This window comes from Drosophila mojavensis, unplaced genomic scaffold (genome assembly GCF_018153725.1).
Source record: "Drosophila mojavensis isolate 15081-1352.22 unplaced genomic scaffold, ASM1815372v1 contig_74, whole genome shotgun sequence".
Classification (NCBI taxonomy): Eukaryota; Metazoa; Arthropoda; class Insecta; order Diptera; family Drosophilidae; genus Drosophila; species Drosophila mojavensis.
In genome coordinates, this window is record NW_025318899.1 from 22078785 (window position 1) to 22103638 (window position 24854).

At 41.8% G+C, this 24854-nt stretch overlaps 1 protein-coding gene across 1 annotated transcript in view; it reads left to right on the plus strand.

Annotated features, from left to right (window-relative positions):
* LOC6583291 (MOXD1 homolog 2) overlaps nucleotides 1–24854 on the plus strand; it is a 147571-nt gene that overhangs the window by 90194 nt on the left and 32523 nt on the right. The window contains exon 3 of the mRNA XM_002008928.4: nucleotides 11825–11980. Coding sequence (XP_002008964.1) covers nucleotides 11825–11980 — 156 coding nt within the window. The remainder of the gene's footprint in view (nucleotides 1–11824; nucleotides 11981–24854) is intronic.

A 24854-nucleotide genomic window follows, 5' to 3' on the forward strand; every position in this document is an offset into this window, starting at 1 on the left:
TCGCCGCCCACACAAACACTGAGACGCTCAGCCACACCCGCCCACCCGTCCCCACAATCAAAATCACAATCACACACAACCCTGTTAAAGTTCAAAAGCGTTTGGGGCGACAGCACGAACGAGCGGCCGGACGGATGGGCCGACGGGCGGACGGGCGTGCGGGCAGGCGTCAATTGGAGTTTTAACATACAAATGTAATTAAAACGTTTTACGCAGACGCCGCAGGGAACAACAGAAACAGCAGCAACAACAACAGCAACATAAAAGCGAAAGTATGTGTGTATAAAACGGAATTGTCCAACAAAAAATATATATCGTATATATACATATATATTTGTCTGTATATACATAGAGGGAAAGTCCTGTGTAGAAAGAAGAGAACAACAAGGCCGTCTCCAAATTGTTGCCGGCGGATGCAATAAGTTGCGATAAGGTGTTCATTCCCTGGGGCATATTTTGGTTGGGGCTTGGGGTCGAACCTTTTGCCGGGAACAGTCCAAAATCAGGGAAAGAAATGCAAAGGCAGTCAGCACTCGGGGCACTGACTGTGTGCGTGTGTGCGTGTGCTCGTGTGTGTCAAGGCGAAACAATGGCAAATGTCGCTGTTAACCTTTTTTGCACCAAGTTCAAAAACATCTTTTCCACCCCCAGGCAGCCCTGCAGCTCCACAGCGCCACAGTGCCACCTCCCCGGCGCCCTTGCCTGCTCCTGGTCCTGCGCCTGGTCCTGGTCTCTACTATGACGCAAACAATGATATTTACATTTTTTATCTGCCTACGTAAAGTATTTTTTGGTGCTTCTTTTTATTTTACGGGCAGCAGCCTGCGTAAATTTGCCTTGAAATTGGAGCACACCGAGCGAAGCAAGGGCAAGCGAAACGACAAAGGGGGGAACGAGGAGGCCGTTGCACGTTTGGGCATTTATAAAAATGAAATAAAAAGGGCCAGCTCATATCAAAGCGATCATGGATTTATAGCCTTAATAATAGAAAGGGGATGCTGGATGGGGCGGCGACAAGGAAATGCCACGGGATGCGGAAATTGGCAAAAAAAAAAAGCAAAAGAAATAGAAATGAAAATGAAACGAGTTCCTCTTGCACGCCCAAAAGCCCAAAGCCCAAAGCCAGACAAGTAATTAGGCAAAGGATTTGTGTCTTGCTTTGAAATAAAATTTGTTGTACGTTTCTGCTCGCAAAAGTATGCTATAAAAAGGACGTGAGCGTTTGGGAACGGTGTGTGTGTGTGCGTGTGCGCTGGCAACAGGCGACAAATATTTCAGAATTGAGATTTATTATGCATGCATAAGAAAATTATTTCAGAGTACATTTATAGAGAAAAAAAAGCTAAATTATTATAAAGAGCTGCTTAAAAATCACACTCTGGGGACTTGAGAGTTGAATGAAAATACAGATACATACATATAATATATAAAAAATATATATACCATACATATCTATATAAGTAATTTATTATTATATATTGTGCTGCCAGACTGCATTTATTGCTGACTGTCTTTCAAATATGTATTAGAAAATAGATACATATGTGTATAAATCACAATTCACATACTTTACAACATTATTCTATGTATATACATATATATGTGTCAAAGCGCGAATTTCGGGAATTCAATATGTGATGCAATTTCAACCATTGTCAATCAAAGTGATCTGATTGGATTTAGCAGCTAGCTCGCTCTCACTCAGATACACCGAGGACTACGTTTAACCGTAGCTATGTTTGTCTCTCTCCCTCTCCCACACAATAAGAACTAGAGGGTACACAAACCACATGTGGAGAACGTGTAGCAAAGACGCAAACTCACTCAACTAATAATAACATTATACAAATTCTTAGCTCTACTCTTATACTACTGCGACAATCAAATTTAACAGAACTAAAATTTAACAGAGTTCGAAAATCAAACTTTCCTTTTACACGAATTGGAATTTGGCATTCAATGGACATATAATTTTGATTTGCCTTGATTCGCATTTACTTTGTCGCCAGCTCTAGTATTTACGTGTGTGTCCTAATGTCCATGACATACATTTTCATACACTCGATCGCTATTGGCTTTGTGTCTAAACTAAATCGTTAGAGCTCGACTTTGACAGTCTATCAAACTGTCACAACAAAAGCCAAAGAGGAGCAGCTGCTAGGCGACCAAAATGCGGGCATATATACAAACATATGCATATATTATTTATATATACATTTTATATGTGTATGTATGTGTGTGTTTCAAGTCTAATGATTCAACCCGCCAGCCACATTGTCGGCAACCGCGCAGAGCTCATTAAAATAATTTTGCACAAAACATTAATGCCAAACACTTTTAAAATACAGACGTTGATGTTGCGTCTCTGCAGTGCTGCAGCTGACATTGAGTGGTTGAGTGGTGTCTTAGCTGAGTGCGGGCGGGCGAGCGGGTGGTGGGTAGGTGGCTCAGATAACGTTGCGGCAGAAGTGTCAAAAACGCTTAATAAACGTCAATGTCAGCATTGCCAAACAGAAAATTTAACAAAACACTTTCCGGCGTGGTTTGTCAATCTCCAGTCTCCCACTACGGGACGACAGGACGACAGGACGAAGCGACTGTCAGCTGTTTTGCCTGGGCAAAAACAAAAAGAAATCGAGCTGAGCTGAGCTGGTCTGCGAAAAAAATCTCAACGCAATTGAATTGCGCACTCAGTCAAACAGTCAGCCCCGTCTCTATCCGTCTATCCGTCTCTCTGTCCCTTCGTCCGTCTGTCTGTCAGTGAGTAACCCAAGAGCACAACCAATCGCAATCCCATTCCCGTTCGCATTCCCAATCCCAATTCCAAAAACCAAATTCCGTATTCCAAGCCTCAGTTTCTGCACACTTTCATTTCATTCGGGGCGCCGTTCATTCACTTGACAAATGGAGTGTCATAAATGCAGCCCTTAAGGGCGCACAGCCCTCGGCCAGCGGGACCAACCGCTCACTTTGCCTATCGCATTTTGCCTTTATGCTAAACGACACGTAGCCACTCACATACACACAGAGAAAGAGCGAGAGAGAGAGAGAAAGAGCGAGAGAGAGAGAGAAAGAGAGAGAGAGAGAGGGAGAGAGTCAACCACTCACTCACAGTCTGAGGCTGAGTTCGACTGTCGCTAAAAATGCACAAGGGGATTTTAAATTTATTTGAATTTGCTTTTAGTTTCGAATCGATGTATGTGTGTGTGTGTGTATGTGTGTGTCTGTCACATTCAACAGATTTCGATGGCAGCCGTTACACAGCGTATTTAAAAGTGGTCTCAATACACACACACACACACACACACACACTAGCGTACTGTAAGCGACACCCAAACAGCACAAGCGACGCGTCAACGTCAGAAATCAGAAATCAGCATCAGCCAGCGCGCACCCAAAACTGACAGCCATCAGCTTAACAATATGACAAATACAATTTTTCGTCTTTTTATTATATCATCATAGCTGCTGCTGCTGCTGCTGCTGTTGCTGCTGTTGCTTTTTCCTTTATTTTCAGCCACTATAAAAACGCATTATATTATAATGTGCTGGGCTGTGCCGCCCCCAGTGGGTGGGCGTGGCCGCTAACAGTGCTTGGGCGGCAACCGCTGGACAATTGAAAGTGATATAAAATAGTCGCTTACTTTTTGTCATCATATCATATATACTCTATATATATATTTCTCTATATATATAACTGTATATATTCCACTTTTTCCTTGGGTATTTGTCAACAGTTCCAAGGCGGGTGGAGAGTGAGGGGCAGCTGGCTGGGGTTGCTCTGTGAGTGGAGCGGGAGATATGATGCCTCAACGCTCCAGAGTTAATTTTGAGTGACGTGCAAAGTTTGTTAATTGAATTTGCTTGCCTTTTGATATGTCTCCATATGTGTGTGTGTGTGTGTGTGTGTGTGTCAGTTTTGATGTTGCACGAGTTACAGTGGAAACCAACTAAGTGGGTTGCTTACATGACATTAATTGAGTGAACGACCAGCCGAGCCAAAGAGAGCAGCCGAAATTGCTCAAAGGGTTGACTCGAGCAGCAGCACAAAAAAAAAATAGAATAACAAAAACCAAAATGTTTAATGCAAATGGGACAGCCCTTTGCTGGCCCAGGGGTAAATAGCTGAGATTGCGGTCTAAGCACCACTGGGAATACACTGAGCGAAATAACAGTGCTTAGCATAACATTAGAGCTAACTTGATGCATGCTCTATGGTAATTAAATCTAATTTAGCAGAAGTTGATATGATTTTTATTTGACTCCAGTGCGAGAGTGCACAAGGAGCAGTTACTACTGTAATTGTCCATTAATCCGAAAGCCACGTTTTTTGTTATGGCCAACTACTTTGATTGTTTGCGCTGCACTGCACATTCTCCACAACATAACAAAGCGAATGTAATTGCACATAAATATATGCATACGTATTGGTACACATAAATGGCATGGTATGTCAAATATGCAGATGTGCGCACATATTTGCATACCCTGTACTAATTAAGATTGTTCAGTGGGTATGCAGGAGAAACAGTAGATAAAGTAGAGTAAGGTAAAGCAAAGTAAAAGTAAAGTCAAGTAAAGTAAAGTCAAGTCAAGTCAAGTCAAGGCAAGTAAAGTAAAGTAAAGTAAAGTAAAGTAAAGTAAAGTAAAAGTAAAAGTAAAGTAAAGTAAAGTAAAGTAAAGTAAAGTAAAGTAAAGTAAAGTAAAGTAAAGTAAAGTAAAGTAAAGTAAAGTAAAGTAAAGTAAAGTAATGTAAAGTAAAGTAAAGTAAAAGTAAAGGAAAGTAAAGTAAAGTAAAGTAAAGTCATGTCAAGTCAAGTCAAGTCTATCATCAAGTGATCAATAATAAATACATTTTATTTTACAAATATTTCATGGAGTGAAACACATTCTCAACCCAACGAAGCGAGGTATCTGCTAGTCGTGCACTGCCTTCTGTCGCTTCAGTTACTTGTTAATCACTTTAATGGGCCACTCAGTTTTTGCGAGTGACTTGTTAAAAGCTTAATGCACCAATGCGTGCCACAAAGAGATAAATTCAAATACATTTTGCTTTATTTATTGAATATAGCATATAGGTGCATATATGCCATGCCATATTATAGAGCGTTGGCTTTTAAGGGTGAATTGCAGCTTGCGGATGCTGCTAATCAGGCCGGGAATTGAACCTGAAACGGAATTCAGTGTTTGCCAGCTATGCATTCAGCTGTGTGCTGCTGCGGGCTGCTGAGCAGGTTGGCAAATATAATCATATAATACGATATATTGGCAGGCAGAAACTAAGGAGCATTGCACAATTTGTTGCTGTTTACTTTTATAAAATATTAACTGGCAATTTGCAGTGTCTGCATTTGCGAGATATTGCATGGGGGCGGCCAAACAGAAACTGAACCAAATTCCAAGATGAGATGGACAGGCAAATAGACAGGCAGACCGACAGACGGATGGAGAGACAGGCGAGTCAACAAAGAGACTCGCCTCAAAAGTAACTCAAACGATTAAATTTGGCAGAACTGCAGGCAGCTCGACTCCTGCAGAGGCGAGGCGGGTCGAGTCGGAAAGGCACTTTAACTATATTAATTGATATAGTCGCTTCCAGCGATAATTTGCACAAGCTCAAGTCGAAAGCCTGCCAATTCCAATAGCTTCATCACAGGCAGTGCGGGGATTGCAATTTGAATTGGGTTTGGGCTTGGCCTAGGAGTCGGACTGGGATTCGGATTCGGAGTTGGTGTTTAGGGGTTGAGCACTGGTCTGAGGGGTGTCTGGCTTGATGGCTCTGCCCGCTGGCGTTTTCTCTTTTGGCGCATAGGTCTGGCAGCCCGGCGTATACGTAATCAAATGTACATGAGGCATCAACTGTGGCTGCTGACATCGTCGAATGCTAAGCCGAACAGCAGACAGCAGGGCAACTGAGAGCACGGCGACTCTAACACAGATCAAATGCTGCACTGCCAAGCAAAGCCAGGCCAAGTAGCCAGGGAGACAGAGAGAGCGACAGTCAAAGAGACAGAGAGAGCGACAGTCAGGCAGACAGCCCAGAGCGCAGGAAAACAATTTACAATCCCACCAAATGGCTGCGGAGGAGCTGCACAAGATTTTGCCACTGCCAAATGGTAATAGATGACAGCAAGAGGGTCGATTCGTAAGTGGCCAAAAGGGTTTTCTAATCAAGCAGATGCTGCTCAAAGATGAATGCAAGTCTGTAAATAAATTCTCGTCTATTCATTTTCCTACTCTCACTCTGCATGGCAAAAGAAATATGTTATTATTGAGAAACATTTCTTAATAATAAATAATCTTATATATCATAAACTTATATGTTTTATATATTTTCCATAATGGATAAACCCAAACCATTCTCAAAAAATTCTCATTGTACTATAAATATTTTATATGAATCAAGTTTTTGCATTTATTTAAGTTCTAATTGAGAAACATTTCTTAGTATTAAATAATCTTATATATCATAAACTTGTATGCTATATATATTTTCCATATATCCATTTATTTGCTTCTCAGAAAAAACTTTCCAACATAATTTTACAATGTTTTGGATGAGAAAAGTCTTCTCTTGAAATGTTCTTTGAAGCTAGTTAGTCTTGTGGCTGTTCGTTCCCATCTAATGGCATTTCTTTTATTTTTCACCTGCCTACGCTCACCTGCTCTGTTCCGAGAACTTTTTGCTTTGGCCGCAAACCCCATGAGCTCCACTACATAAATATAAATCAAAGCTGTCGGAGCGCATTTTGAGAACCTTTCTCAAAACTTCAGCCGCTGCACTTGAACGGGGCACAAACACATGACAATAACTCGCCGACCCACCCACACTGCACTGTGCATGCGGCATCGACTATATGTAGGCAAATATATATATATATATATATATGTGTATACATTATATATACACATCTGGATAGATAGATAGCTGGCATTTTGATATTTGTGTGCTGTGTGCAGCCAACCCTTTTGCTGTATGCATTTGTTTATAAAGCAAAATCTGAGCATGTAAAGATGTACTATATATGTGTGTGTGTGTGTGTGTGTTTGGCAAAGGACAGGCAGAGAGTTAAGGGGTTATATTGTGGGGGTAATAAGTTTAATGTGTGCTACAAGCATATTTTAAGACTCTCTCATTCTGTCTTGCCCTATCAATCTCTCTCTCTCTCTCTCTCACTGTCGCTCTTTGTCTCTCTGTCTGTCTATCGCTGAGCTTTTCGCTACTAGCCAGCTGTCAGTTGTTGTTGATGGTTGACTGCCTGCCTGCCTGCCTGCCTGCTGCCATCCAGCCTGCCTCCTGCCAGCTTACATTAGCAGCATCTCAGTCATGGGCTGGGCCTGGGTCTAGCCCCTGCACTCTCGATATATAGCGAGTACTTCAAGTGTATACTGAACACTGAACTGTCCCAGCTGACGTTGAATTATCATAAATTGCTAAAGTTTGTTTTTGGCGTAACAAAACTTGGAATGCCACTTGCTGCTGCTGCTGTTGCTGATGCTGCTGATGGGCGGCTTGTTTGTTGTGTATGTGTGTGTGTGTGTGTCTGTGTCAAAAGTTTTCATCAAGCGAAAATCAGCACAATTAGGCGCATGTTATGATGCCGAAAGGGTTCAAGGCCTGTGGAATGGGCATGAACATGGGCATGGGCATGGGCATGGGTATGGGTATGGGCATGGCTCTTAAGTGCAGTGACAGGCTTTACATAAGTTTGTTTGGCTTTGCTCGCAACGTCAATGTTGCATAATCCTATTAAATTCCCGCTGCGGCTTGCTGCTTCGAGACGCGGCGTAAAGGTGCTTAATTTGCCGTTGCTTTTATTGATCTCCCCTCCACACACACACACACACACACACACACACACAAACACAGTTCGCACTCTTTTTATTTTGAGCGTACCGCGCTGTTTCACATATTAGAGGGCGGCAGCTAAAAGGCATTAAAGTCTTGACAAGGCTATTAAATGCTTAAGAGGCAGCGACGTTAATGACAACATCGAGCACTGAAAGGGCAAACGAGGGCAAGGAAAATGGCGACGTCATCGTTGCTCAAGCAGAAGCCGGCCCTGGCAAAGAGCGCACAAGGATTACAATTTACGAGTCCTGCCAGCCATGAAGGTGTGATAAAATTTCAGCAATTAAAAAAACGTGTGCGTTGACAACGACGACCAAGACCAGGACCAAGTCCCAACAGCAACCGACCAAACTCCTACCCAGAAAATCCCACTTTGCACGCACTACGCTGTCCTGGCATGCAACTTTAAGTGAATGAGAAAGTGAATGAAACAATCCATCGAAGCTTAAATACTCTATCCCTTTGGTGACTCACTGACTGCTCCTCAACTGACTGCTGAATAGTTTATGAATATTTCTCTTCAGCTATTTCCATTCTGAACTGGGTTGCAAGCTGCTTGACTTTGCCAGGAGTACCCGCAGTGGGTAAGGGCTCTAAAGACGAAATTGGCGGCATTTGAGCTGCACGCATAAAAAGTTGTGAGCAGTTAAAACGTCGTTGGCATTTGAAACATTTTTGAAACACAAGAGAGCAGCAACGCAGCAGCAGCAGCAGCAGCAGAAGCAGCAGCAGCAGCTGAGAATATTGCAAATTTATGCGCCTTCCTTTTGCATAATTACCGCACAACGCGTCACCCGCAGGCAGCGCCACTCCACTTCGGTGCTGCCTATCCCCTGCCTCCTGCCCCTGCCCCCCTGCCCCTGCCACGCCCACGCACACGCTGATTTTGATAACGTCGCTTGGGTGCTTGCAACATTGCAGCGCGTATTTTTAATTTCCGTCGCCGCTCGCAATGCTCGCAATTCTCTCGGCATACGCGACGTATACGCGACTTTTGGCTGCTGTTGCGATAAGCGAGAAGCATGTCAAGGTGTGCGAATGTGTATATGTGTATGTATGTGTGTGTGTGGGTGTGTGTATGTGTAGACGTAGATAATGTAAAATTAAAAGGGAAACTGTGCAAAACAGCAAGGGGAAAGGCAAAAGGGGCAAGGAGGAAAGGGAGAGGGGAACGGCAATGGCAACGGGAACGGAACTGCGCGTTACAGATCTTGAATTATGCGTTTGCTGATTGCAAAACAGTCAGGCAGACAGGCAGACAGGCAGACAGTTCGAAATGTTCTATCTCTTGCATAGATACGAAATATATATATACTATAGAAATTTAGCAGAATTTATGTTAAATGTTTTGTGCAAACTTTTAATTAGCCAGCTAAATGGCAAATGGCGCAGCGTGTGATATGATTAATGAAATGCTGGCATGTAATTGTGGGCAACGCAGCACGCAACACGCAACAGGACAATGTTGTTGGGAGAGGGGAGAGTGGAGGGCGAAGTGGGTGGGAGAGGAGGCGTAGGAACTGCTAGTGGGATGATGATATAAATTGGGGCAAATTAATTGCATCTGCCTCAGGTGTGTGAAAATTTCAGTTGTAATTAGATGATGGAAACGCTGAGAGCTGCGAGCAGAAAAGTTTCACTCCATAATGTTGGGCAATGTATCAGCGGAGAAGTGGGAGGAGAAGCCTGAGAAACGGAACATCGCTGCCTCAGTGCAGATATAAGCGCTTCCTATGTATGAGTTGTGTGCCTGATAGGGATGAAAGATGATAGAACATTTACCAATACCAAGCAAATCCAAATTGGTGTGTGAGAACATAAATTGACCAGCAGCTGCCGTAAGATTATATAATGTTCGAGCACGCGAGCGAGAAGATTAATTGTAAACATTAGCTAGAGGTGGCCAATCGTTTATAAAAAGTAATCGCTTAAAAAGTAATCGTCGTAAGAGTTTTCTCGCTTCATATGCCGCAACACATCATGCACATCGATTACTCTAATACTCTCAAGAGGAGTATGTAAGTTGTATACTCTGTTTGTCTCACTCTTTACATATACTATTATATATGCCTACGACTGCTAAGGGCTCTTTGCTCAGTCAAGAGTATTAGAAATTTATAAGTTAGTCTCTTGATTGCTGAAGTCTTATATTCTTGCACAATCTTATAAGAATATAAGAAATTTATAAGTTTGTCTCGCTCACACACTTACTATTGCATATGCCTGCATATGCCGAAAGCTCTGACTTCTGAAGTCTTGTTCAGCCTGCTATTTGTCTCGCTTACACCCACACAAAAGCTAAAAATTGATGGAACACCATTGGGAATATGTCTACCATACATAATTGTGCATCCTTCTCAGTTGCAGTAAATGCTAAAATAAGCTGAAAGAATGGTTTGAAAATTCAATGTCAAACGATAGTCAAGTGTAACCTAGCATAAGTATATTCAATATATTGCTTTGCAATCAGTCAATTATTCACTTTTTAATGTAGAGCTACCACACTCAAGCCATTTAAATGATATTTTCGTCTGGGCATACACTGAAATAGCATAACCTAAATGTTTTCTAAAAGCATCACACACATATACAACCACATTCAAAGAATGTCAATGTGCAATATGAGCAGCACTCACTCTGCATAGATATATAGAAACATATTTGGTTCATATATGTGGCTGTAACTGCATTAAGAGCTGAACCACTTTGATTTCAGTCAAACAAACGACACACGACAGCAAATAATTAAATCAATAAAAATTTGAAATATCTACATAGAAAACTACTCAAAAATTCCATCAGCTTCAATTACCCGTGCTCTGCTGGCAGCAGAGTGAAGTGAACTGAAGTGGGTATGGGCAATGGGGGGCACTTTTGACTTTTGCAACATCATCAAAAAATTGTTGCCATACCAAAAACAACACAAGAGGTCCTGCCGCATGCTGGCAAGGATGTGCCATGAGCATAGCAAACACAACGCCCATTTGCAGTCAACTGCCAATATGCGAAGCAGCCGCCCAACAACAATCACAGAGCATGCCCCAATGCCCCCCTTCGACCCTCCAGCCGAGCAACCCTCACTCAAAAAAAAGAAGCGACTCCCAAATATTTTCAACAGTGGCCTGTCAAAATACATGCATACAAATGTATTTGTGAGTGTATGTGTGTATGCATAGGAATTTACATCGCATACACCCAACGTTCAGCTCAGACTCATCTGGCGTCTGTGTTGAGGCCTGGCCAACATGTGCCAAGGAATCGAACAAGTCGAAAGGTTAAAAAAAAAACCTCAGTCAAGAAAGGGGTTTCATCTCTATGAAGGTGGAGCGCCTACTCAAATTTAACTTGGTAAAAGTCTGAAAACATTTCGAGGAGGCGAAACGAAGAGCAAACGGGTCCAAGGGAGACTGAAAGTAAACATAAGAAGGGCCCGTGTACATTTTAAGCATTAACACAAATAAAATTCTGACAATTTATATGAAATAAGTAAAATGTAGTTTAAAGCTGAAGGCAAATAGCTATAAAGCTGTATACATTTTATTGGAGTGGTCCAAAGGTCTTTAATGGATTCCTATTTGCTGAAAATAAATGACTTTCTTGAACCATGGAGTACTCCCTTTAAGCACTGCACAAATGCAGGGTATATCAGAAAAAATTAAGGAGGACTGAAAAACGCATCGCACAGATGCTGCGTGGAAGTTATGCACACAAGTTTTGGGAGCTTACGAAGTGCCTGTGGCTGGGCGCCAAGCGCAGGAGACATATACATATATATATATATATAATATGTATATATATATTTATATATATTTTGTTAAATGACATGAATGTGTGCCCGGGAGCTGTTGGCTGGGCTTGAGCTTGAGCTTATGCCTGCCGCAGAAAAGTATGCAGCAAATTAAATATTTTCGTAAATTTTTCAATTAATAACCAAAATGGAAAAGCTCACACAGAATTTTCTTCTGCTTGCAGGATCGACACGTCACACGCAACGGCGACACGGAGCCCGTCGTGGATCCCTCCCAGGATTACATGCTGATGCTGGGCTACGAGAATGCCACCCACACCGTGCTACGCTTTCGCCGCAAGTTGGACACATGCGATGCCAGCCATGACATCGCCATAACGGTAAGCACCGTCGACGTTTAATAGATATATTGGCCAAAGTTTGTGCCAAGTGAAATTTATGCACTCACTTGTGCCATGCTTAACTATTGACTCGCTCACTCTCTCACATTCTCATAACGAGTGCCGCCATGTGTGTGTTTGTGTGTGTGTTGCTGTGTGTTTGTGCGTCATAATTTATGTTAATAAAAAGTTTCTTAGGTCTTGAGTTTTGGACTGATGATATAAGCGCTGCCATCAAAATACTTAACTGATTCCCGGGGGGAGTAAACAGCGGCACGTACTTGCCCCCCCAACCTGTTAGCGGATATACATATTTTGTTTTTGGGACTGGGCCTGGAGCTGGGGCTGGCAAATAGCTGCATGGGACGACGAACATGAGTCGTACATGAGCTTGGACCAATATCCTCGAGCAAATATAAACACAAGTTGGGCTGCCTGCAGAGGCTGAGCAGTTCAGGAAAAAGGACACGATTAAAGTTATTCACATAGAATCTGCTGTGGGGCGAAAATATTTTATCTCAATATGTGATCAACTTAATTGACTTGTGAGATGCCTGACATGACTTTACGATACCCAATTGCCGACTGTTAAATGAGTGTTGGCCACATCAGCTCGATGATTAGGTGCAATGCACAGTGTCATGTCGGATAAGCTGATAAGAGGAGATTGGCATTCAGAGTCTGTTGCAACAGCTAAAGGTATCTGATATTGCTCCATCTGAGCATATCAGATGACATCACTTGAATTTAAAGACATATTAATCGTTGCCCAACAAATGTCAATCCAGTATCAGTTTCATTCGACTCTCCACTGACGACAGCGCTGGCAATTGGCTGGAGCAGAGCTCTGCAAGAAGCGCGCAGCTCTTCGGCTCGTGCGGCAGCCAGAGCAGAGCCGAATGTCATAGTGATAAAAGTTTTATCACGTAAAACTTAAGCGTAAATCTTTAAGAAAACTTTCTGGTTAACTAAAACAAACACGCACAAGCGCAAGCACACACACACACACACACACACACAGTCGACAAATAGACGAGCAGACAGTCCTGGCGACATTCCCCGCTCCTAGAGCCAACCACATAACATATACATATATTAAGATATACTCGGCTCTGCCTGCCCCAAAAATAGAAAGCAAAGAAAAAATTATGCACGCTCGCGTCTGTTTGTTGTCTCTGTGTGTGTGTGTCTGTGTGTGTGTGTGTAGATATACATTTGGCTATTGCTGTAGCTAAACGGTTTTTCCGACTTGTCTTTGGCTGACCATTTTATTTGTCTGGCGTATTAATTGGGTTTGTCGCGTCATCAACAGCCCTCGCCACTGGCCGAGGGTATTTGGGCACCGAAATCTTTACTAAATCGCCAGACAAATTAGTTCGCAATGGGTTAGTGCTTCCTCCTCTACTCCTCCCCTGCTCTTGTTGCTGTTGTTGTTGGTCTTTCGTTATTTTTGAAACACAATGGAAAGTTTTAATGAATTTTGTTGCTGGCTGGTTGACTGGCCTTTCTGTTGGCTTAAGTTTGCACAAAGTTGCAAATTTGGTTCTTACTTTTGTTTCGCTTTGCATTTGTGCTTTATTTCACTTAGCTTTGCTTCTGTTCTGTTCGTTTACTTTTGCCTGCTCGCTTTATGCCTCTTCCAGCCACCCCCCGCCAGCTTTTTGTGAATTTTCCAGTCAAGGTATTTTACATCTTTGTGCATTGGAGCGTTTCATATTTTTGCAACACCCACTGAAACATGCAACACAACAAAATAAATGCGGGCTATACGCACTGCAGATACTCTGTTTACTCTTCACATAAATCTCTTTTCGAATTCCGAAACTATTAACAAACAGAGTGCTAAGTATATAGAGAAAAGAAGGAGTCTGAATGTATCTAGACTTATTGGAATATACTTATAAAGTTTCCTTATCAACAAACTCGTTTTGAGCTTTGCCAGCAGAGCATAAGTAGTGAAAGAAGGAAAAGAAAAACATTCCAACTACCCAAGCAGAGGGAAGCGCCCAAGGACTGCAGGGGCTCCAGTCATTTGGCAAATTAAGCGTCATTTGTTGTGCGTGCAGCAGGTCCTGAAAGGGGGCAGAAGGCAGAGCCGTGGAGTGGCAGAGGGGGTCGTTAAATTAATAATGTATTGTGTGCAGAGCGGTTAGCAGGTGTGGGCGGGCGGGCGGACGGTTGGGCGAGCAGGTGGTGCGGCCCACAGTTGACGAGCGACGGTTTTTGTGGAGGTGAAGGGGTCTCGAGGGGTCGGTCAGGCGGTGCATAATTTGCGCTGCACTTAAAAATTTATTAATTGTTTGGATTTTAACTGTGCTTAATGAGCGGCAATTGTGCAAATTAAACAAAACAAAAAAGAAATGGGAGAAAGCCCCACGGATGCAAATAATTTGTATGGCAAGAAAAACAAATCAAATCAAACGTGAAACTTATTGAAGCAGCTTGAGATTGGGGGACAAGTCATGCCGAAAGAAAATCAAGTAAATGAAGTGGGAAGTTATATAAATAGTGCGAGCCGAAGGTCCATGAACTGATTGGATAAATAATTTAAATATATTTAAATATTCGAAAATTTGCATTTCCTTAGCAACATATTGTACAGTTTTTTTTTTTTTTTTTTTTAAGCAAATATGTTTCCCTGGCTTATCCCATGCTCAGGCTTTTCATTCCTTTCACTTTTTCAATTTCAATCAAAGTTCTTGTTACGGCCACGAAAATAAAATGAAAATCATATTAATATGCTTATCATATTTTCCATGCCACTTCAAAGTGCACTGAAGCTGAGCATATGGCTTTAACCTAAGCCGCTCAAGTGGCATAATCAACCCCTAGCGGCCTGCGGTCCCGGCCAACCCCTTTGGGCTCGTTCACTTTTATATTAGATAACCAAATTAACCCAAAATAATGCAAAGCCAGAATAAACAATTTCTAAACAAAATGAAAAAGAAAAAACCCAGAGCGAAAGGAAAAGGGAAAATAAAAAAAAGAAAAGGCCAAAGAGGAAAAACTAAAAAACCGCCTGCACTTTCAACAACAAGGCTCAGGCTCTGGTTCTGGCTCTGGCCTGGCCACATTTCCAGCTGTTTAGGCGCATAATCAAATGCCCATTTAAATAACTCCTAGCAAGGAATAGAACGAATTACATGCTTCAAAGTTTCAAAGGTCATAAAAAATTGCGTTCCACTGGCTCAGTCAATCAGCGAGTGGATATGGCTTTCAAGTTGCCAATGTTCAATTAAGCGTGCAGAGCGCTGCGTCAATAAATTTTATTTTCTTATTTCTTGTGAACTGCGGCGAACCCCTCGAAACTTCGCTCGCAGTCGCCCCCCCCTCAAGCATATGTGACGCATAACCTAAAAGTTCAAAGTTTCCTCAATAAATATTGCACACATATATATAGGCATGTGTGTGTGTGTGTGTGTATGTGTGGTTATATAAATACACCATTATATATGTGTGTGTGTTTATTTTTATAATTAAATGTATTAGGCGGGCAACCCTTTAAGCCAACGTATAAATAAATACAAAGAGAGAGTGAGAGAGAGAGAGAGAGAATGAAAAAAACTGACATCGCGTTTATTGCACACCGCAGAATATCAACCGCAAATCGTATAAAAAATGTATTTATATAATAAGATATATGTATACACATATACATATATATTTATGTGCGAGCAATTTGTAACCGCCAGACGACGAGAAATATCAATCGATGTGGGTTCATTTGTGTGTAATGAACATTAATGAAGCGCAAAGAGCGTGACTAATAACAAAATTACCAATTGGCCAAAATGAATCGTGCGAGAGGGTGACTACAGTCGGCGACAGTTGGTGGGACAGTTGTGCCCTACTCCTGCCAAATGAACTGGCCAAAATGCCAAAACGTTGGAAAATTGCAAAGCGACCAGACAGAGAGACAGACGGACAGACGGACAGACAGTCAAGCGGACAGACGGACAGGCAGACCCTAGAGAGACAAAATCGAAGTCGCATTATAATAAAAATGCGCATAAACCATAAATGCCATTAAGTGCGTCATTTCAATTTGATTCCTGCGTTCAGATTTCGTGGCCTTGCCATAACGGCCACGCCCACTTGATGTGGCAAGGCGTGTGGTCGGTCGGTCGGTTCATTTGTTGAGTTTGTCCGACGCCATTTGACGGCGACGCTTTACACAAGAAAACCACAAAAAAGGCGAGAAAAAAAGTGAGAGAGAGAAAAATGTAAGAGAGCTCTGCACATTAAGCACAGCAAGGGAATTGTCTGACGAGAGAGAATTACAGGGTTGGGGAAAATGTAAATGGGCATACCTTTTTGATTGCTCCGACAGTTGGTGTTTTCGTCTTTTGCTTTGATGAGATTATTATGAATTCGGCGCGTTTTGAATATGTTAAAAAGTCATAACAAAAAAAAAATCAGCTTTGCTCGCTTACATATATTAAATTAATTACATTAAGGGAATCAATTTAAATTATGGAGAAGAGCCTTATATGTATATATATATGCATTATGTATTTGTTCCCATTTAAATATCTCGCCTGATTAATCCTTTTCTCAACAAAGCAAAGCATTCCGCATTTGCCCCGCAAATCTTCTGCGATTAATATTCGTCACTGAATCCGATTGCCTTTGCTTTAATTAAAGCTTTTCAATTTTAATTGCCTGGCATTTGGAATCTGTAAAGTGCTGCTTAGGGCTTACAGTGAGCCACTCATAAAACGCAAAAACGACAACTTGACGAGCTACATAAAATTGTCATTAAGTAGGCGAGGATGATTCAAAGTCATCAATCCGATTCATCAGGCATTCGGGCCATCAAAAACTTTTTTAATTGCCATTTCAATCGAATGAGGTGGGCGGGCGGGGGCGGCAGGGAATGATGTCGCTGTGCATTAAAATGAATGCTGGGCGCCGCAACAAAACTTTGATTTATGCAAATAATTAAGTAATTACAATTAATGCATTAATGCGGACAGTTCGTCCATGACTTTCATGTTATTATTAGCTTAGGCTAAGCTCAAATTGAAATTGCAAAATTACAAAAGCAGAGCAGCAGCAACAACGACAACAATGAAACAATAGCAACAATAACAAGCAAGGAAAACTCATTTTAAAAGCAAATTTTCTCTAAGCATGCCAAATTACGAAATATTCACGTACAGCCCGGCCCGTAAGTGACAATTAACACTAATTGTAATTAGAATAATTTCATATTGTGCTAAACTTGTTTTTTTTTTCCCTCTCTCTGTCTCTGTTTATTATTCTTTCGTTTTTTATTGTGTATTTTGCTATTGTAGTAATTGTTTAAACTAGCCACAATATTCCGCTGTCCGGCAATTTAAAATGCAAAAACTCGGCACAGAAAAGAACTACAAAACAAATCAAAATGCGCTGGGCGAGTGTGCTTGACTGTGGCATACCCTGTTCGGGTATTGTCAACTCACAAGGATTCGTGCTTCAGTCTCCACCTGAAGTGAATCATAGAGCAGGGCAGAGTCGTTATAGAACATATACTTTTTTTTTTAAATACTATTTTTAAAAATTTTTTGCAGCAGGCATATAAATACAGAAAATTAAGTACACTGTTGCCGTGTTAACTTAAGTTCAAGACTTTGGCCATAACGCAAAAATATTGCTCTAAAATAGTTTATGGCTCATGACAGGCAGCTCTAGCTGCTAGCTGCTGCTCGGAGCATGCAAGTATGGAGGTATGGATGGGGCATGCAGCTCTGTAATGGAATTATGCAGTCTGCTCGCTACACATGCTGCTACAATTTTCGCTATGTGTTTATTATTTTAACACGAAACCTGCACTCCAAAGTGTTGCTGCTGCTGATGGTGGTGCTCGTGGTGCTGGTGGTGTTGGTGGTGCTGGTGGTGGCGGCGACTCTTTGTGAGTGGTGCCTGGCTGCCTGCTTCACTTGTAAACAGTAATTTTGCCCATTAATGGGCCTTTGGGTCCTAGTGCGGGCAAGGGTACGGGTCTGGGTTCCGGCGGCTGCCCGGACACCCATAATAACTTTCAGCACACACACTCACACACACGCACATGGCTCGTGTAATTGTTATTGTAGTTGTAGTTGTAGTTGGCATTGCAAGCTGGCAAAACGAAAAGGCAACAAGTCAAGTCGACAGTAATTTTCAACACTTACAAGAGGGTCGCAGCCCCATCGCCACATACGAATGCCCCCAATAGGTGTCACGAGTTCTCGAAAACATTTTCTGCTACAATTTCGAACGATTTCGATAGGTGCAACATCTGTGCGGGGATACGACTTTTCTGAGTTTACCTCGCAGAGAATCGTAATAGAAGAAATCGAGACGAAATGGATTTGGGGAATGCGCAGAGTACTCCTTATTATTACTTGATTTGACTTTGTGCAAAATGGTGCCATAAACATGAACACAAGCACTCAGACACACACACACACACACACACTCGCACACACACACATATGTGTGCAGTTTGTCACGACATAAGCTTAAGGCTCGGTTTGGGCAAGGGATTTCGGGGAGGGGCAGAACTCGCGTTACAGCAAAACGCAAAAACCAAACCAAAGCACTGACTTTTATAATGAATTATTAGTGGAGAGCTGGTGCGATGGTGAGTGGAGTGTGGTAGTGGCAGGGGAAGGGGGGCCGAGCGGAAGGAGCAATGAAGGCTAGCGGTTGCTTGTGTGGTATTTGCGGATCTTGTGGTCCCTGCTTGGCACTTAAAAATTTAATAGGGCTGTGACAAATAAAAAACCAGAAAACAACACGAAAAAAACTCCAAGCGAACATAAAAGTGCGCCCGAAAGTATGCAGCAAAATTTCATTTAAATTGATTTAAATTTTAAGCTCTTAAATTCAAAAGTTTTTCAACTGCCGTACATAAAAAAAAATATAACAACAAATGGAACGGCTTTGCAAAGTGCTGATAATGATATACGCTTTCAGGCCTTTGATATGGCAGAAGTTTATTATTATTTATTTTATATTCATATTTTGAACTTTTGAAAATTTACAGATTTGTCTAACTTAATATATATATACATTTATTTAATATTTAATTTAATTATTTATATATATTGTTCATTTAATATTTACTAATTTAAATATAAATTTATTTAGTGTATATTTTTAAGGCTATCAAAGCTGGCACCGAAAATACATAGATTGATTGGGGAGATTGACGAATAGAGCCCAACTATCATAGACAAAGATATATTTGATATATTTTATTATACTTTTTTTTATGCTATGGACGCTCAGGCTCTTCCTTTCCTTTCTATTCCGAAGCAAGTGATTATTTATTTATAATAATTCTTTATAAAACTCGAATAGTCTGTGACTGACACTTTATATGCCTATAGTATATATTTATATATTTTTGCTGCGCAACATGCTGGCTATAAAAGTCGAAATAACAATTGTGAGGGTATTGAAAGGAAAATGCTTTTAGCTTTTTTGCCAGCTAGAATCACAAGAGCATAACGAACATATAGCTGGAGCAATGCAGAGCTGCAAATAACTGACATTTAGGCAGGCCGAAAGCCAAGTGGAGGTGTGGCCACAACAAAATTTTTGAGTGCGAAAAGCGAAAAGTGCTTTGAGTAAACCCTTTCAAGTCCTTGAGGTCCATTTAAACTGCAGTTGTGCTCACTCCTGTTCTAGCTGTTGTTGTTGTGGTTGTTGTTGCAGTTACTGCAAATTTCGTTGCCGAATATGCCATTGCCCACTATTTAAGTTTTAGGTCTAACGGATGCTGGATCAAAGTACTAATGATTTCTAAGCAGCTATTCGATATTTCGATATTCCCTTTTGCTAATTCGTAGAAGCTGCCTTTGATGAGCCATGAATCTCTTATGAGTGAATCGATTCCCTTGACCCTTTTCTCCATCAAACTCACTTTAATTTTCGTTCGTTCTTTATTTTCTGTTGGCCATTTGGAATGTGTTCGCTCTCGTGTGTGTGTGTGTGTGTTTTAGTTGGGCAAGAGCCTTGTTGCCTAATTCATATTCATTTATTGTGCAGAGCAGCTCTGTCTCTCAACAGAGAACTAGAGCATCTATCTATCTGCATAGCTCCGTTGGCCCCTTCATACCCCGCCTGTTGCCATTGCCATTGCCAGCTGACTGCAGAGCTCAAGCAAACTGGCATATCCGTTGCTTTATTACATTTCGTTTAGTTTTTGGCCAACTGACCACTTTTTTGCGGTTACTTTGTGTGAGTGTAAGTGTGTGAGTGTGTAAGTATGTGTGTGTGTGTGGGAATATGTGCATATCTGTAGAACTCAAACCATTCTCTATACAAAATCCAATCCACAGCTATGCCTTTGCCTCTGCCCACTGCTCTACACATGTGTGTGTGTATGTCTGTGTCTTAGTTGCTTAGCCGCTCGGGTTTTGCGGTTTATTCGGTTACTGCTCAGCCAGAACAAAAAAATATAGCAACAACTGCGAAATGAATTTAATAAACGAGTTAGCTCGTTCCGGCTGGGGGGCTGCACCATTTAGCCATAAATAATAAAATAAAATAACTACAGGTTACCAACAATGCGCACACTTTACGTCGTTCGCTAGTCCACTTTTTTTTCTGTAAACAAATTGGTTTTGCAGCTCCGCTCGGTTGGATGAAAATGTAGCCGTATGATGTCTGCGGGTTTCCTTCTATTTTTTTTTTTTATTATTATTATTTAATTTGTTACGTAGACGTCTGTGGGCGTTGCACAGCAGGGCGTAGTTGCAGCTGCCAGTCGTTAATTACTTTCGCTCGAAGGACATATCAGAGCTTAGACTCTGATCCCGATCCTGATGTGGTTCGCCTGTTGCATTTGACATGCACGCAAAAAGCTTGAATGACTAATCCAGCCTGGCTCTTTATTTATGGCCTTGACTGCGCCAAAACACACAGCGCAGCAACAAACTCATCAGCGAGTGAACCAGCCAAAAAACGGCTAAAAATATCAGACAGCTCCCGCAGCATTCAGCAAAAAGCGAATCCTGCTCCTGCTGCACTGCTGCACTGCTGCACTGCTGCTGCAGCTCTTGACTCATGGCTGACTCTCACTGGTTGCTTTTGTTTGTCATTGCATTACTTTGGCTGCTGTTAAATCCCGCACCGAGTTTTGTATTCCAGTTGCCTAGCGCTCCCTGTGGCCCGCGGCATCTGCATCTGCATCCCGCTGCCTCTCTACCAATATTTGTCGCTTTAGGGCATTAAAACAAACGTTTCTCGTTGCGTTTAGCTTTTGGTGTTGCCTGAACTTTTTTTTTTTTGCTGTTTTCTGTTTTGTTTTAGCTTTCCTGTGTTTTTGCCCAGCACACGTTTCACATGCACTTCAAGTGCCCACAACAGGAGCTGCAGTTACAGCAATGCACACACACACACACACACACACACATAGAGAGATTCGTAGTGTGCAAACTTTGAGCGCGAAACGCGCAAATCACAGCCCAAAACTGAAGCGCAACAAGAGGAAACTCGTAAATTCTAGACAAGCCGCAAGGCAAATGCTCTGCCAATGGGAAATAAATAGTTAAAAAAAATTCCTTAACTAATTAAGAATGAATTCAAAGGGCATAGCACTCAGATGTCGAGTTTCTTAAGTTATAAATAATTAAAAAAGTAAAAATAAAAATATTAAAAAAAAAAACATAAAAATATATATATAAAAAATGATAATATTAATAATGAAAATAATAATAGTAATAATAATAATAATAATAATCATAATCATAATTGCATTTACGCATTTAATAGAAAATTTATATAATAAATAATTATCACGATTATAAAATTATAAAAATAATAAATATAATAATAATAATATAAACAATAATAATAATAAAAATAATATTAACATTAATAGTTATTGCAATCCGGATACAAAATAATTTTCAGTATTAAATATTAAAGACTTAAGGGCGTTTAATTTAAATTTAATTATTTGCTTTTAAGTAGTTAACAGGAAATTTGAATGCTAAATAATTTACTTTATTAATTATTAAAAACATTTAATAAGCTTCCATATTGCCCCTCGACTCCATCAAATGTCTCAACAGCGTCCCACTCCATAGACACATTCAAAGCTCATGCGATTCGATAGATTCGTATTAACCAGCACTCGCATAGAGCATTATAAGCTCTGACCATTTCGATAGCCTGTTACCGTGGAGCTCATGTGAATCTCTGGCAGTTTATACAAGTGGAGGCTGCTCGCAACTTGCAACTCACAACTCATGTGTAAAATGGGACAATGCAGGTTTTAGCTTTAATAAAGCGACTATGCGAGCCGTTGCCAGACCCACAGGCGCTCACCAACACACACACACACACACACACACACATACACTCAAACGCTCTCACAATACCATGATGGACATCAGTGCAAGAGTCCCGGTACCCAACAGCGACCACCACTTTTTGGGTCCGGACTCCGGCTCTCGGCTGCGCCCAGCCCAACTTCAGGCGCAGGATTTTGACTGTTTTGGCTGTTTGGTTGTTGCTGGGCAGCTGGTTTGTTTGGCTGTGTACTTGATTTTTGGGCAAAGCGGCAAATAACATTTTTGTTTGGCTTTGACGTTGTTGCAATTGCAACGGTTATTCCATTTGCTTGACAAATATACGCTGACGAGAACGAGAACGAGAACGGGAACGAGAATGAGCAGGAGCTGGAGCTACAGCTAGAGAACGAGCAGGGTGGTAATGGCCATGGCAATGGCTGGCTACGCAGCGTTTAGTGCCCGGCCTGTAGACCTGTAGACTAACACAGCACAGTGTGTCCGGGAGTTCAAACTTTTAGCGGGAATTATGCGCATTTTTGTTTGGTTGGCACTCGCAGCGGCAGGCGGCAAGTGGCAAGTGGCAAGTTGCAAGTGGCATGTGGTGTGCAGGGAGTGGAGAATAACGCTTAAATCCAACTGCAATGGCCGGGTTAATGGCCATGTGAGTGTTTCTGTCTGCCCCCGTCTCAGGGCAACGAATGGTCTTTCATGCAGCTTGCAATACAAATTCTATTGCATACTTTTTCGGGCACTTAAACATCAAAGTAATGGCGTCCCCTTCTATATCAAAAGTAAAACCTATTAAGCCGAGGCTCCACACACTCGAAAGCTCTTAATTGATTCGCAATTAATGTTGTTACTAAAACAAACTCTAGACAATTGTTTAGAGAAAATAGTTGAATTGTGTCCGATATTTGATTTAATAAGCTTAGCCCGACAGCTTGCGTAACTCTTCTAATTAAGCATAAAATCCAGCATTTGCTACAACAATAGCCCGGCATAATGGAGCGAACAATTAATTAGATTGTGCATTTAAATGCAAGTCCGAAAAGCAATAACAAAAGCTGCAACACTTGCCATAAATAATTTCAATTAATGTCAATTCAGACAAGAGCATTCAGCACTCTCACCCACACATGATGCACGCACACACACACACATTAAGAGCATTAATTAAAGCGACTCAATTGAACGCAACAAAAATCGTTAAGCCACTTAGAAGCCCACATTAGAATAATAGCTAAAGGGGGAACTAGAGCACAAGCCAAACGATTAGTCCGAGATTTTTGACACATACACACACACACAACCACACACAGAAGTGTACGTGTGTGCCTGTCGGTTGCATATGAAAAGCTTAACAACAAGTCTTGCTGCTGACTGCCACAATCAGAGCAACTGACACGGCAATTAGAACACAACAAAAACCGAACAGCAGGTATTGGGCTGCTGGCTGTGCACAGTGGGCGGTGGGCGGTGGGCGCTGGTGGGGGGTGGTGCAGGCTGTTTAGGCCAACTGGGCGTAGTATTGTCAATCTGCCACTTTGCATATTAGTTATTGAAATCAGCTGTCAGAAAGTTGCAGGCCACAGACGTTAGCAGCAGCAGCAGCAGAAGCAGCGCACGAAAAACCCATTGATGATTGAATTGCCAATGGCTCACAGAGGAATAAGAGCACAGGCAAACACACTCACACACACGCACACACACATGCTAGCACTAAAGTGCTCGACGTGACCATGGCAACCAGGTGCACACAGACAAAGACAACTCTTGAAATGCTTCTGGGGAACGGTTGATTTGATTCCAGTTGCCAGTTGCAAGTTGCAAGCTCAGCTGCTGCTGCTGCTGCTGCCGTTGCTGCTGCTGAAACTTTAACAAAGCGACTCGTTGCTTTTATTGTTCGACTAGCTGCGGAGGCAGCGGGTAGAGTTATATAGGGGCTACCAGCAACAGAAGTGTGAATTTACGTACATGTGTAGGTATCTGCATGTGTGTGTGTGTGTATGTGTATATTGTTCTATTTATAATTCAATTGTAAATGCATTTCAATTACGTGCACATTAAACAAGCTTGGCAAAGAGCAAGTTTTGTGGCCCCAGCCAGTGGTCGTGGCAGTGGCAGTCGCAGTGGCAGTTGAGCAAAGCGGGGCTGGGCCAGGAGCAGGACCTGGACCTGGACCACGACAAGGACATGGTTCAACTTGACCACTTGACCATTAGCCATTAGCAGCGGCAACTTGGCGTGCGTTACGTTTCGTTTGCGCTTCTGGGACAATTGGACCATTATTAAAACGCGTTGAGATGGCAAAACGCAAGTGGCAACAAAACAAAGCAAAACAAAGCACAACAGAAACTCGACTGAACTCAACTTAACTGGAGCCAAAGAGAGCAGCAACACGAGGAATAACAATGCAATGCCAACAGCAACAGCAACAACAGCAATAGCAATAGCAACACAATTGTAATGGGCTGTAAACTTTAAGGTGTGCGTGTGTGAGTGCGTGCTTGTGTGTGTGTGTCGGAATGAGTGTTGGATATTTGGACAAGTTAAACAAAATAATTTACGTCAGCACATACAAAAGAAAATAAATAAAATACCAAGTA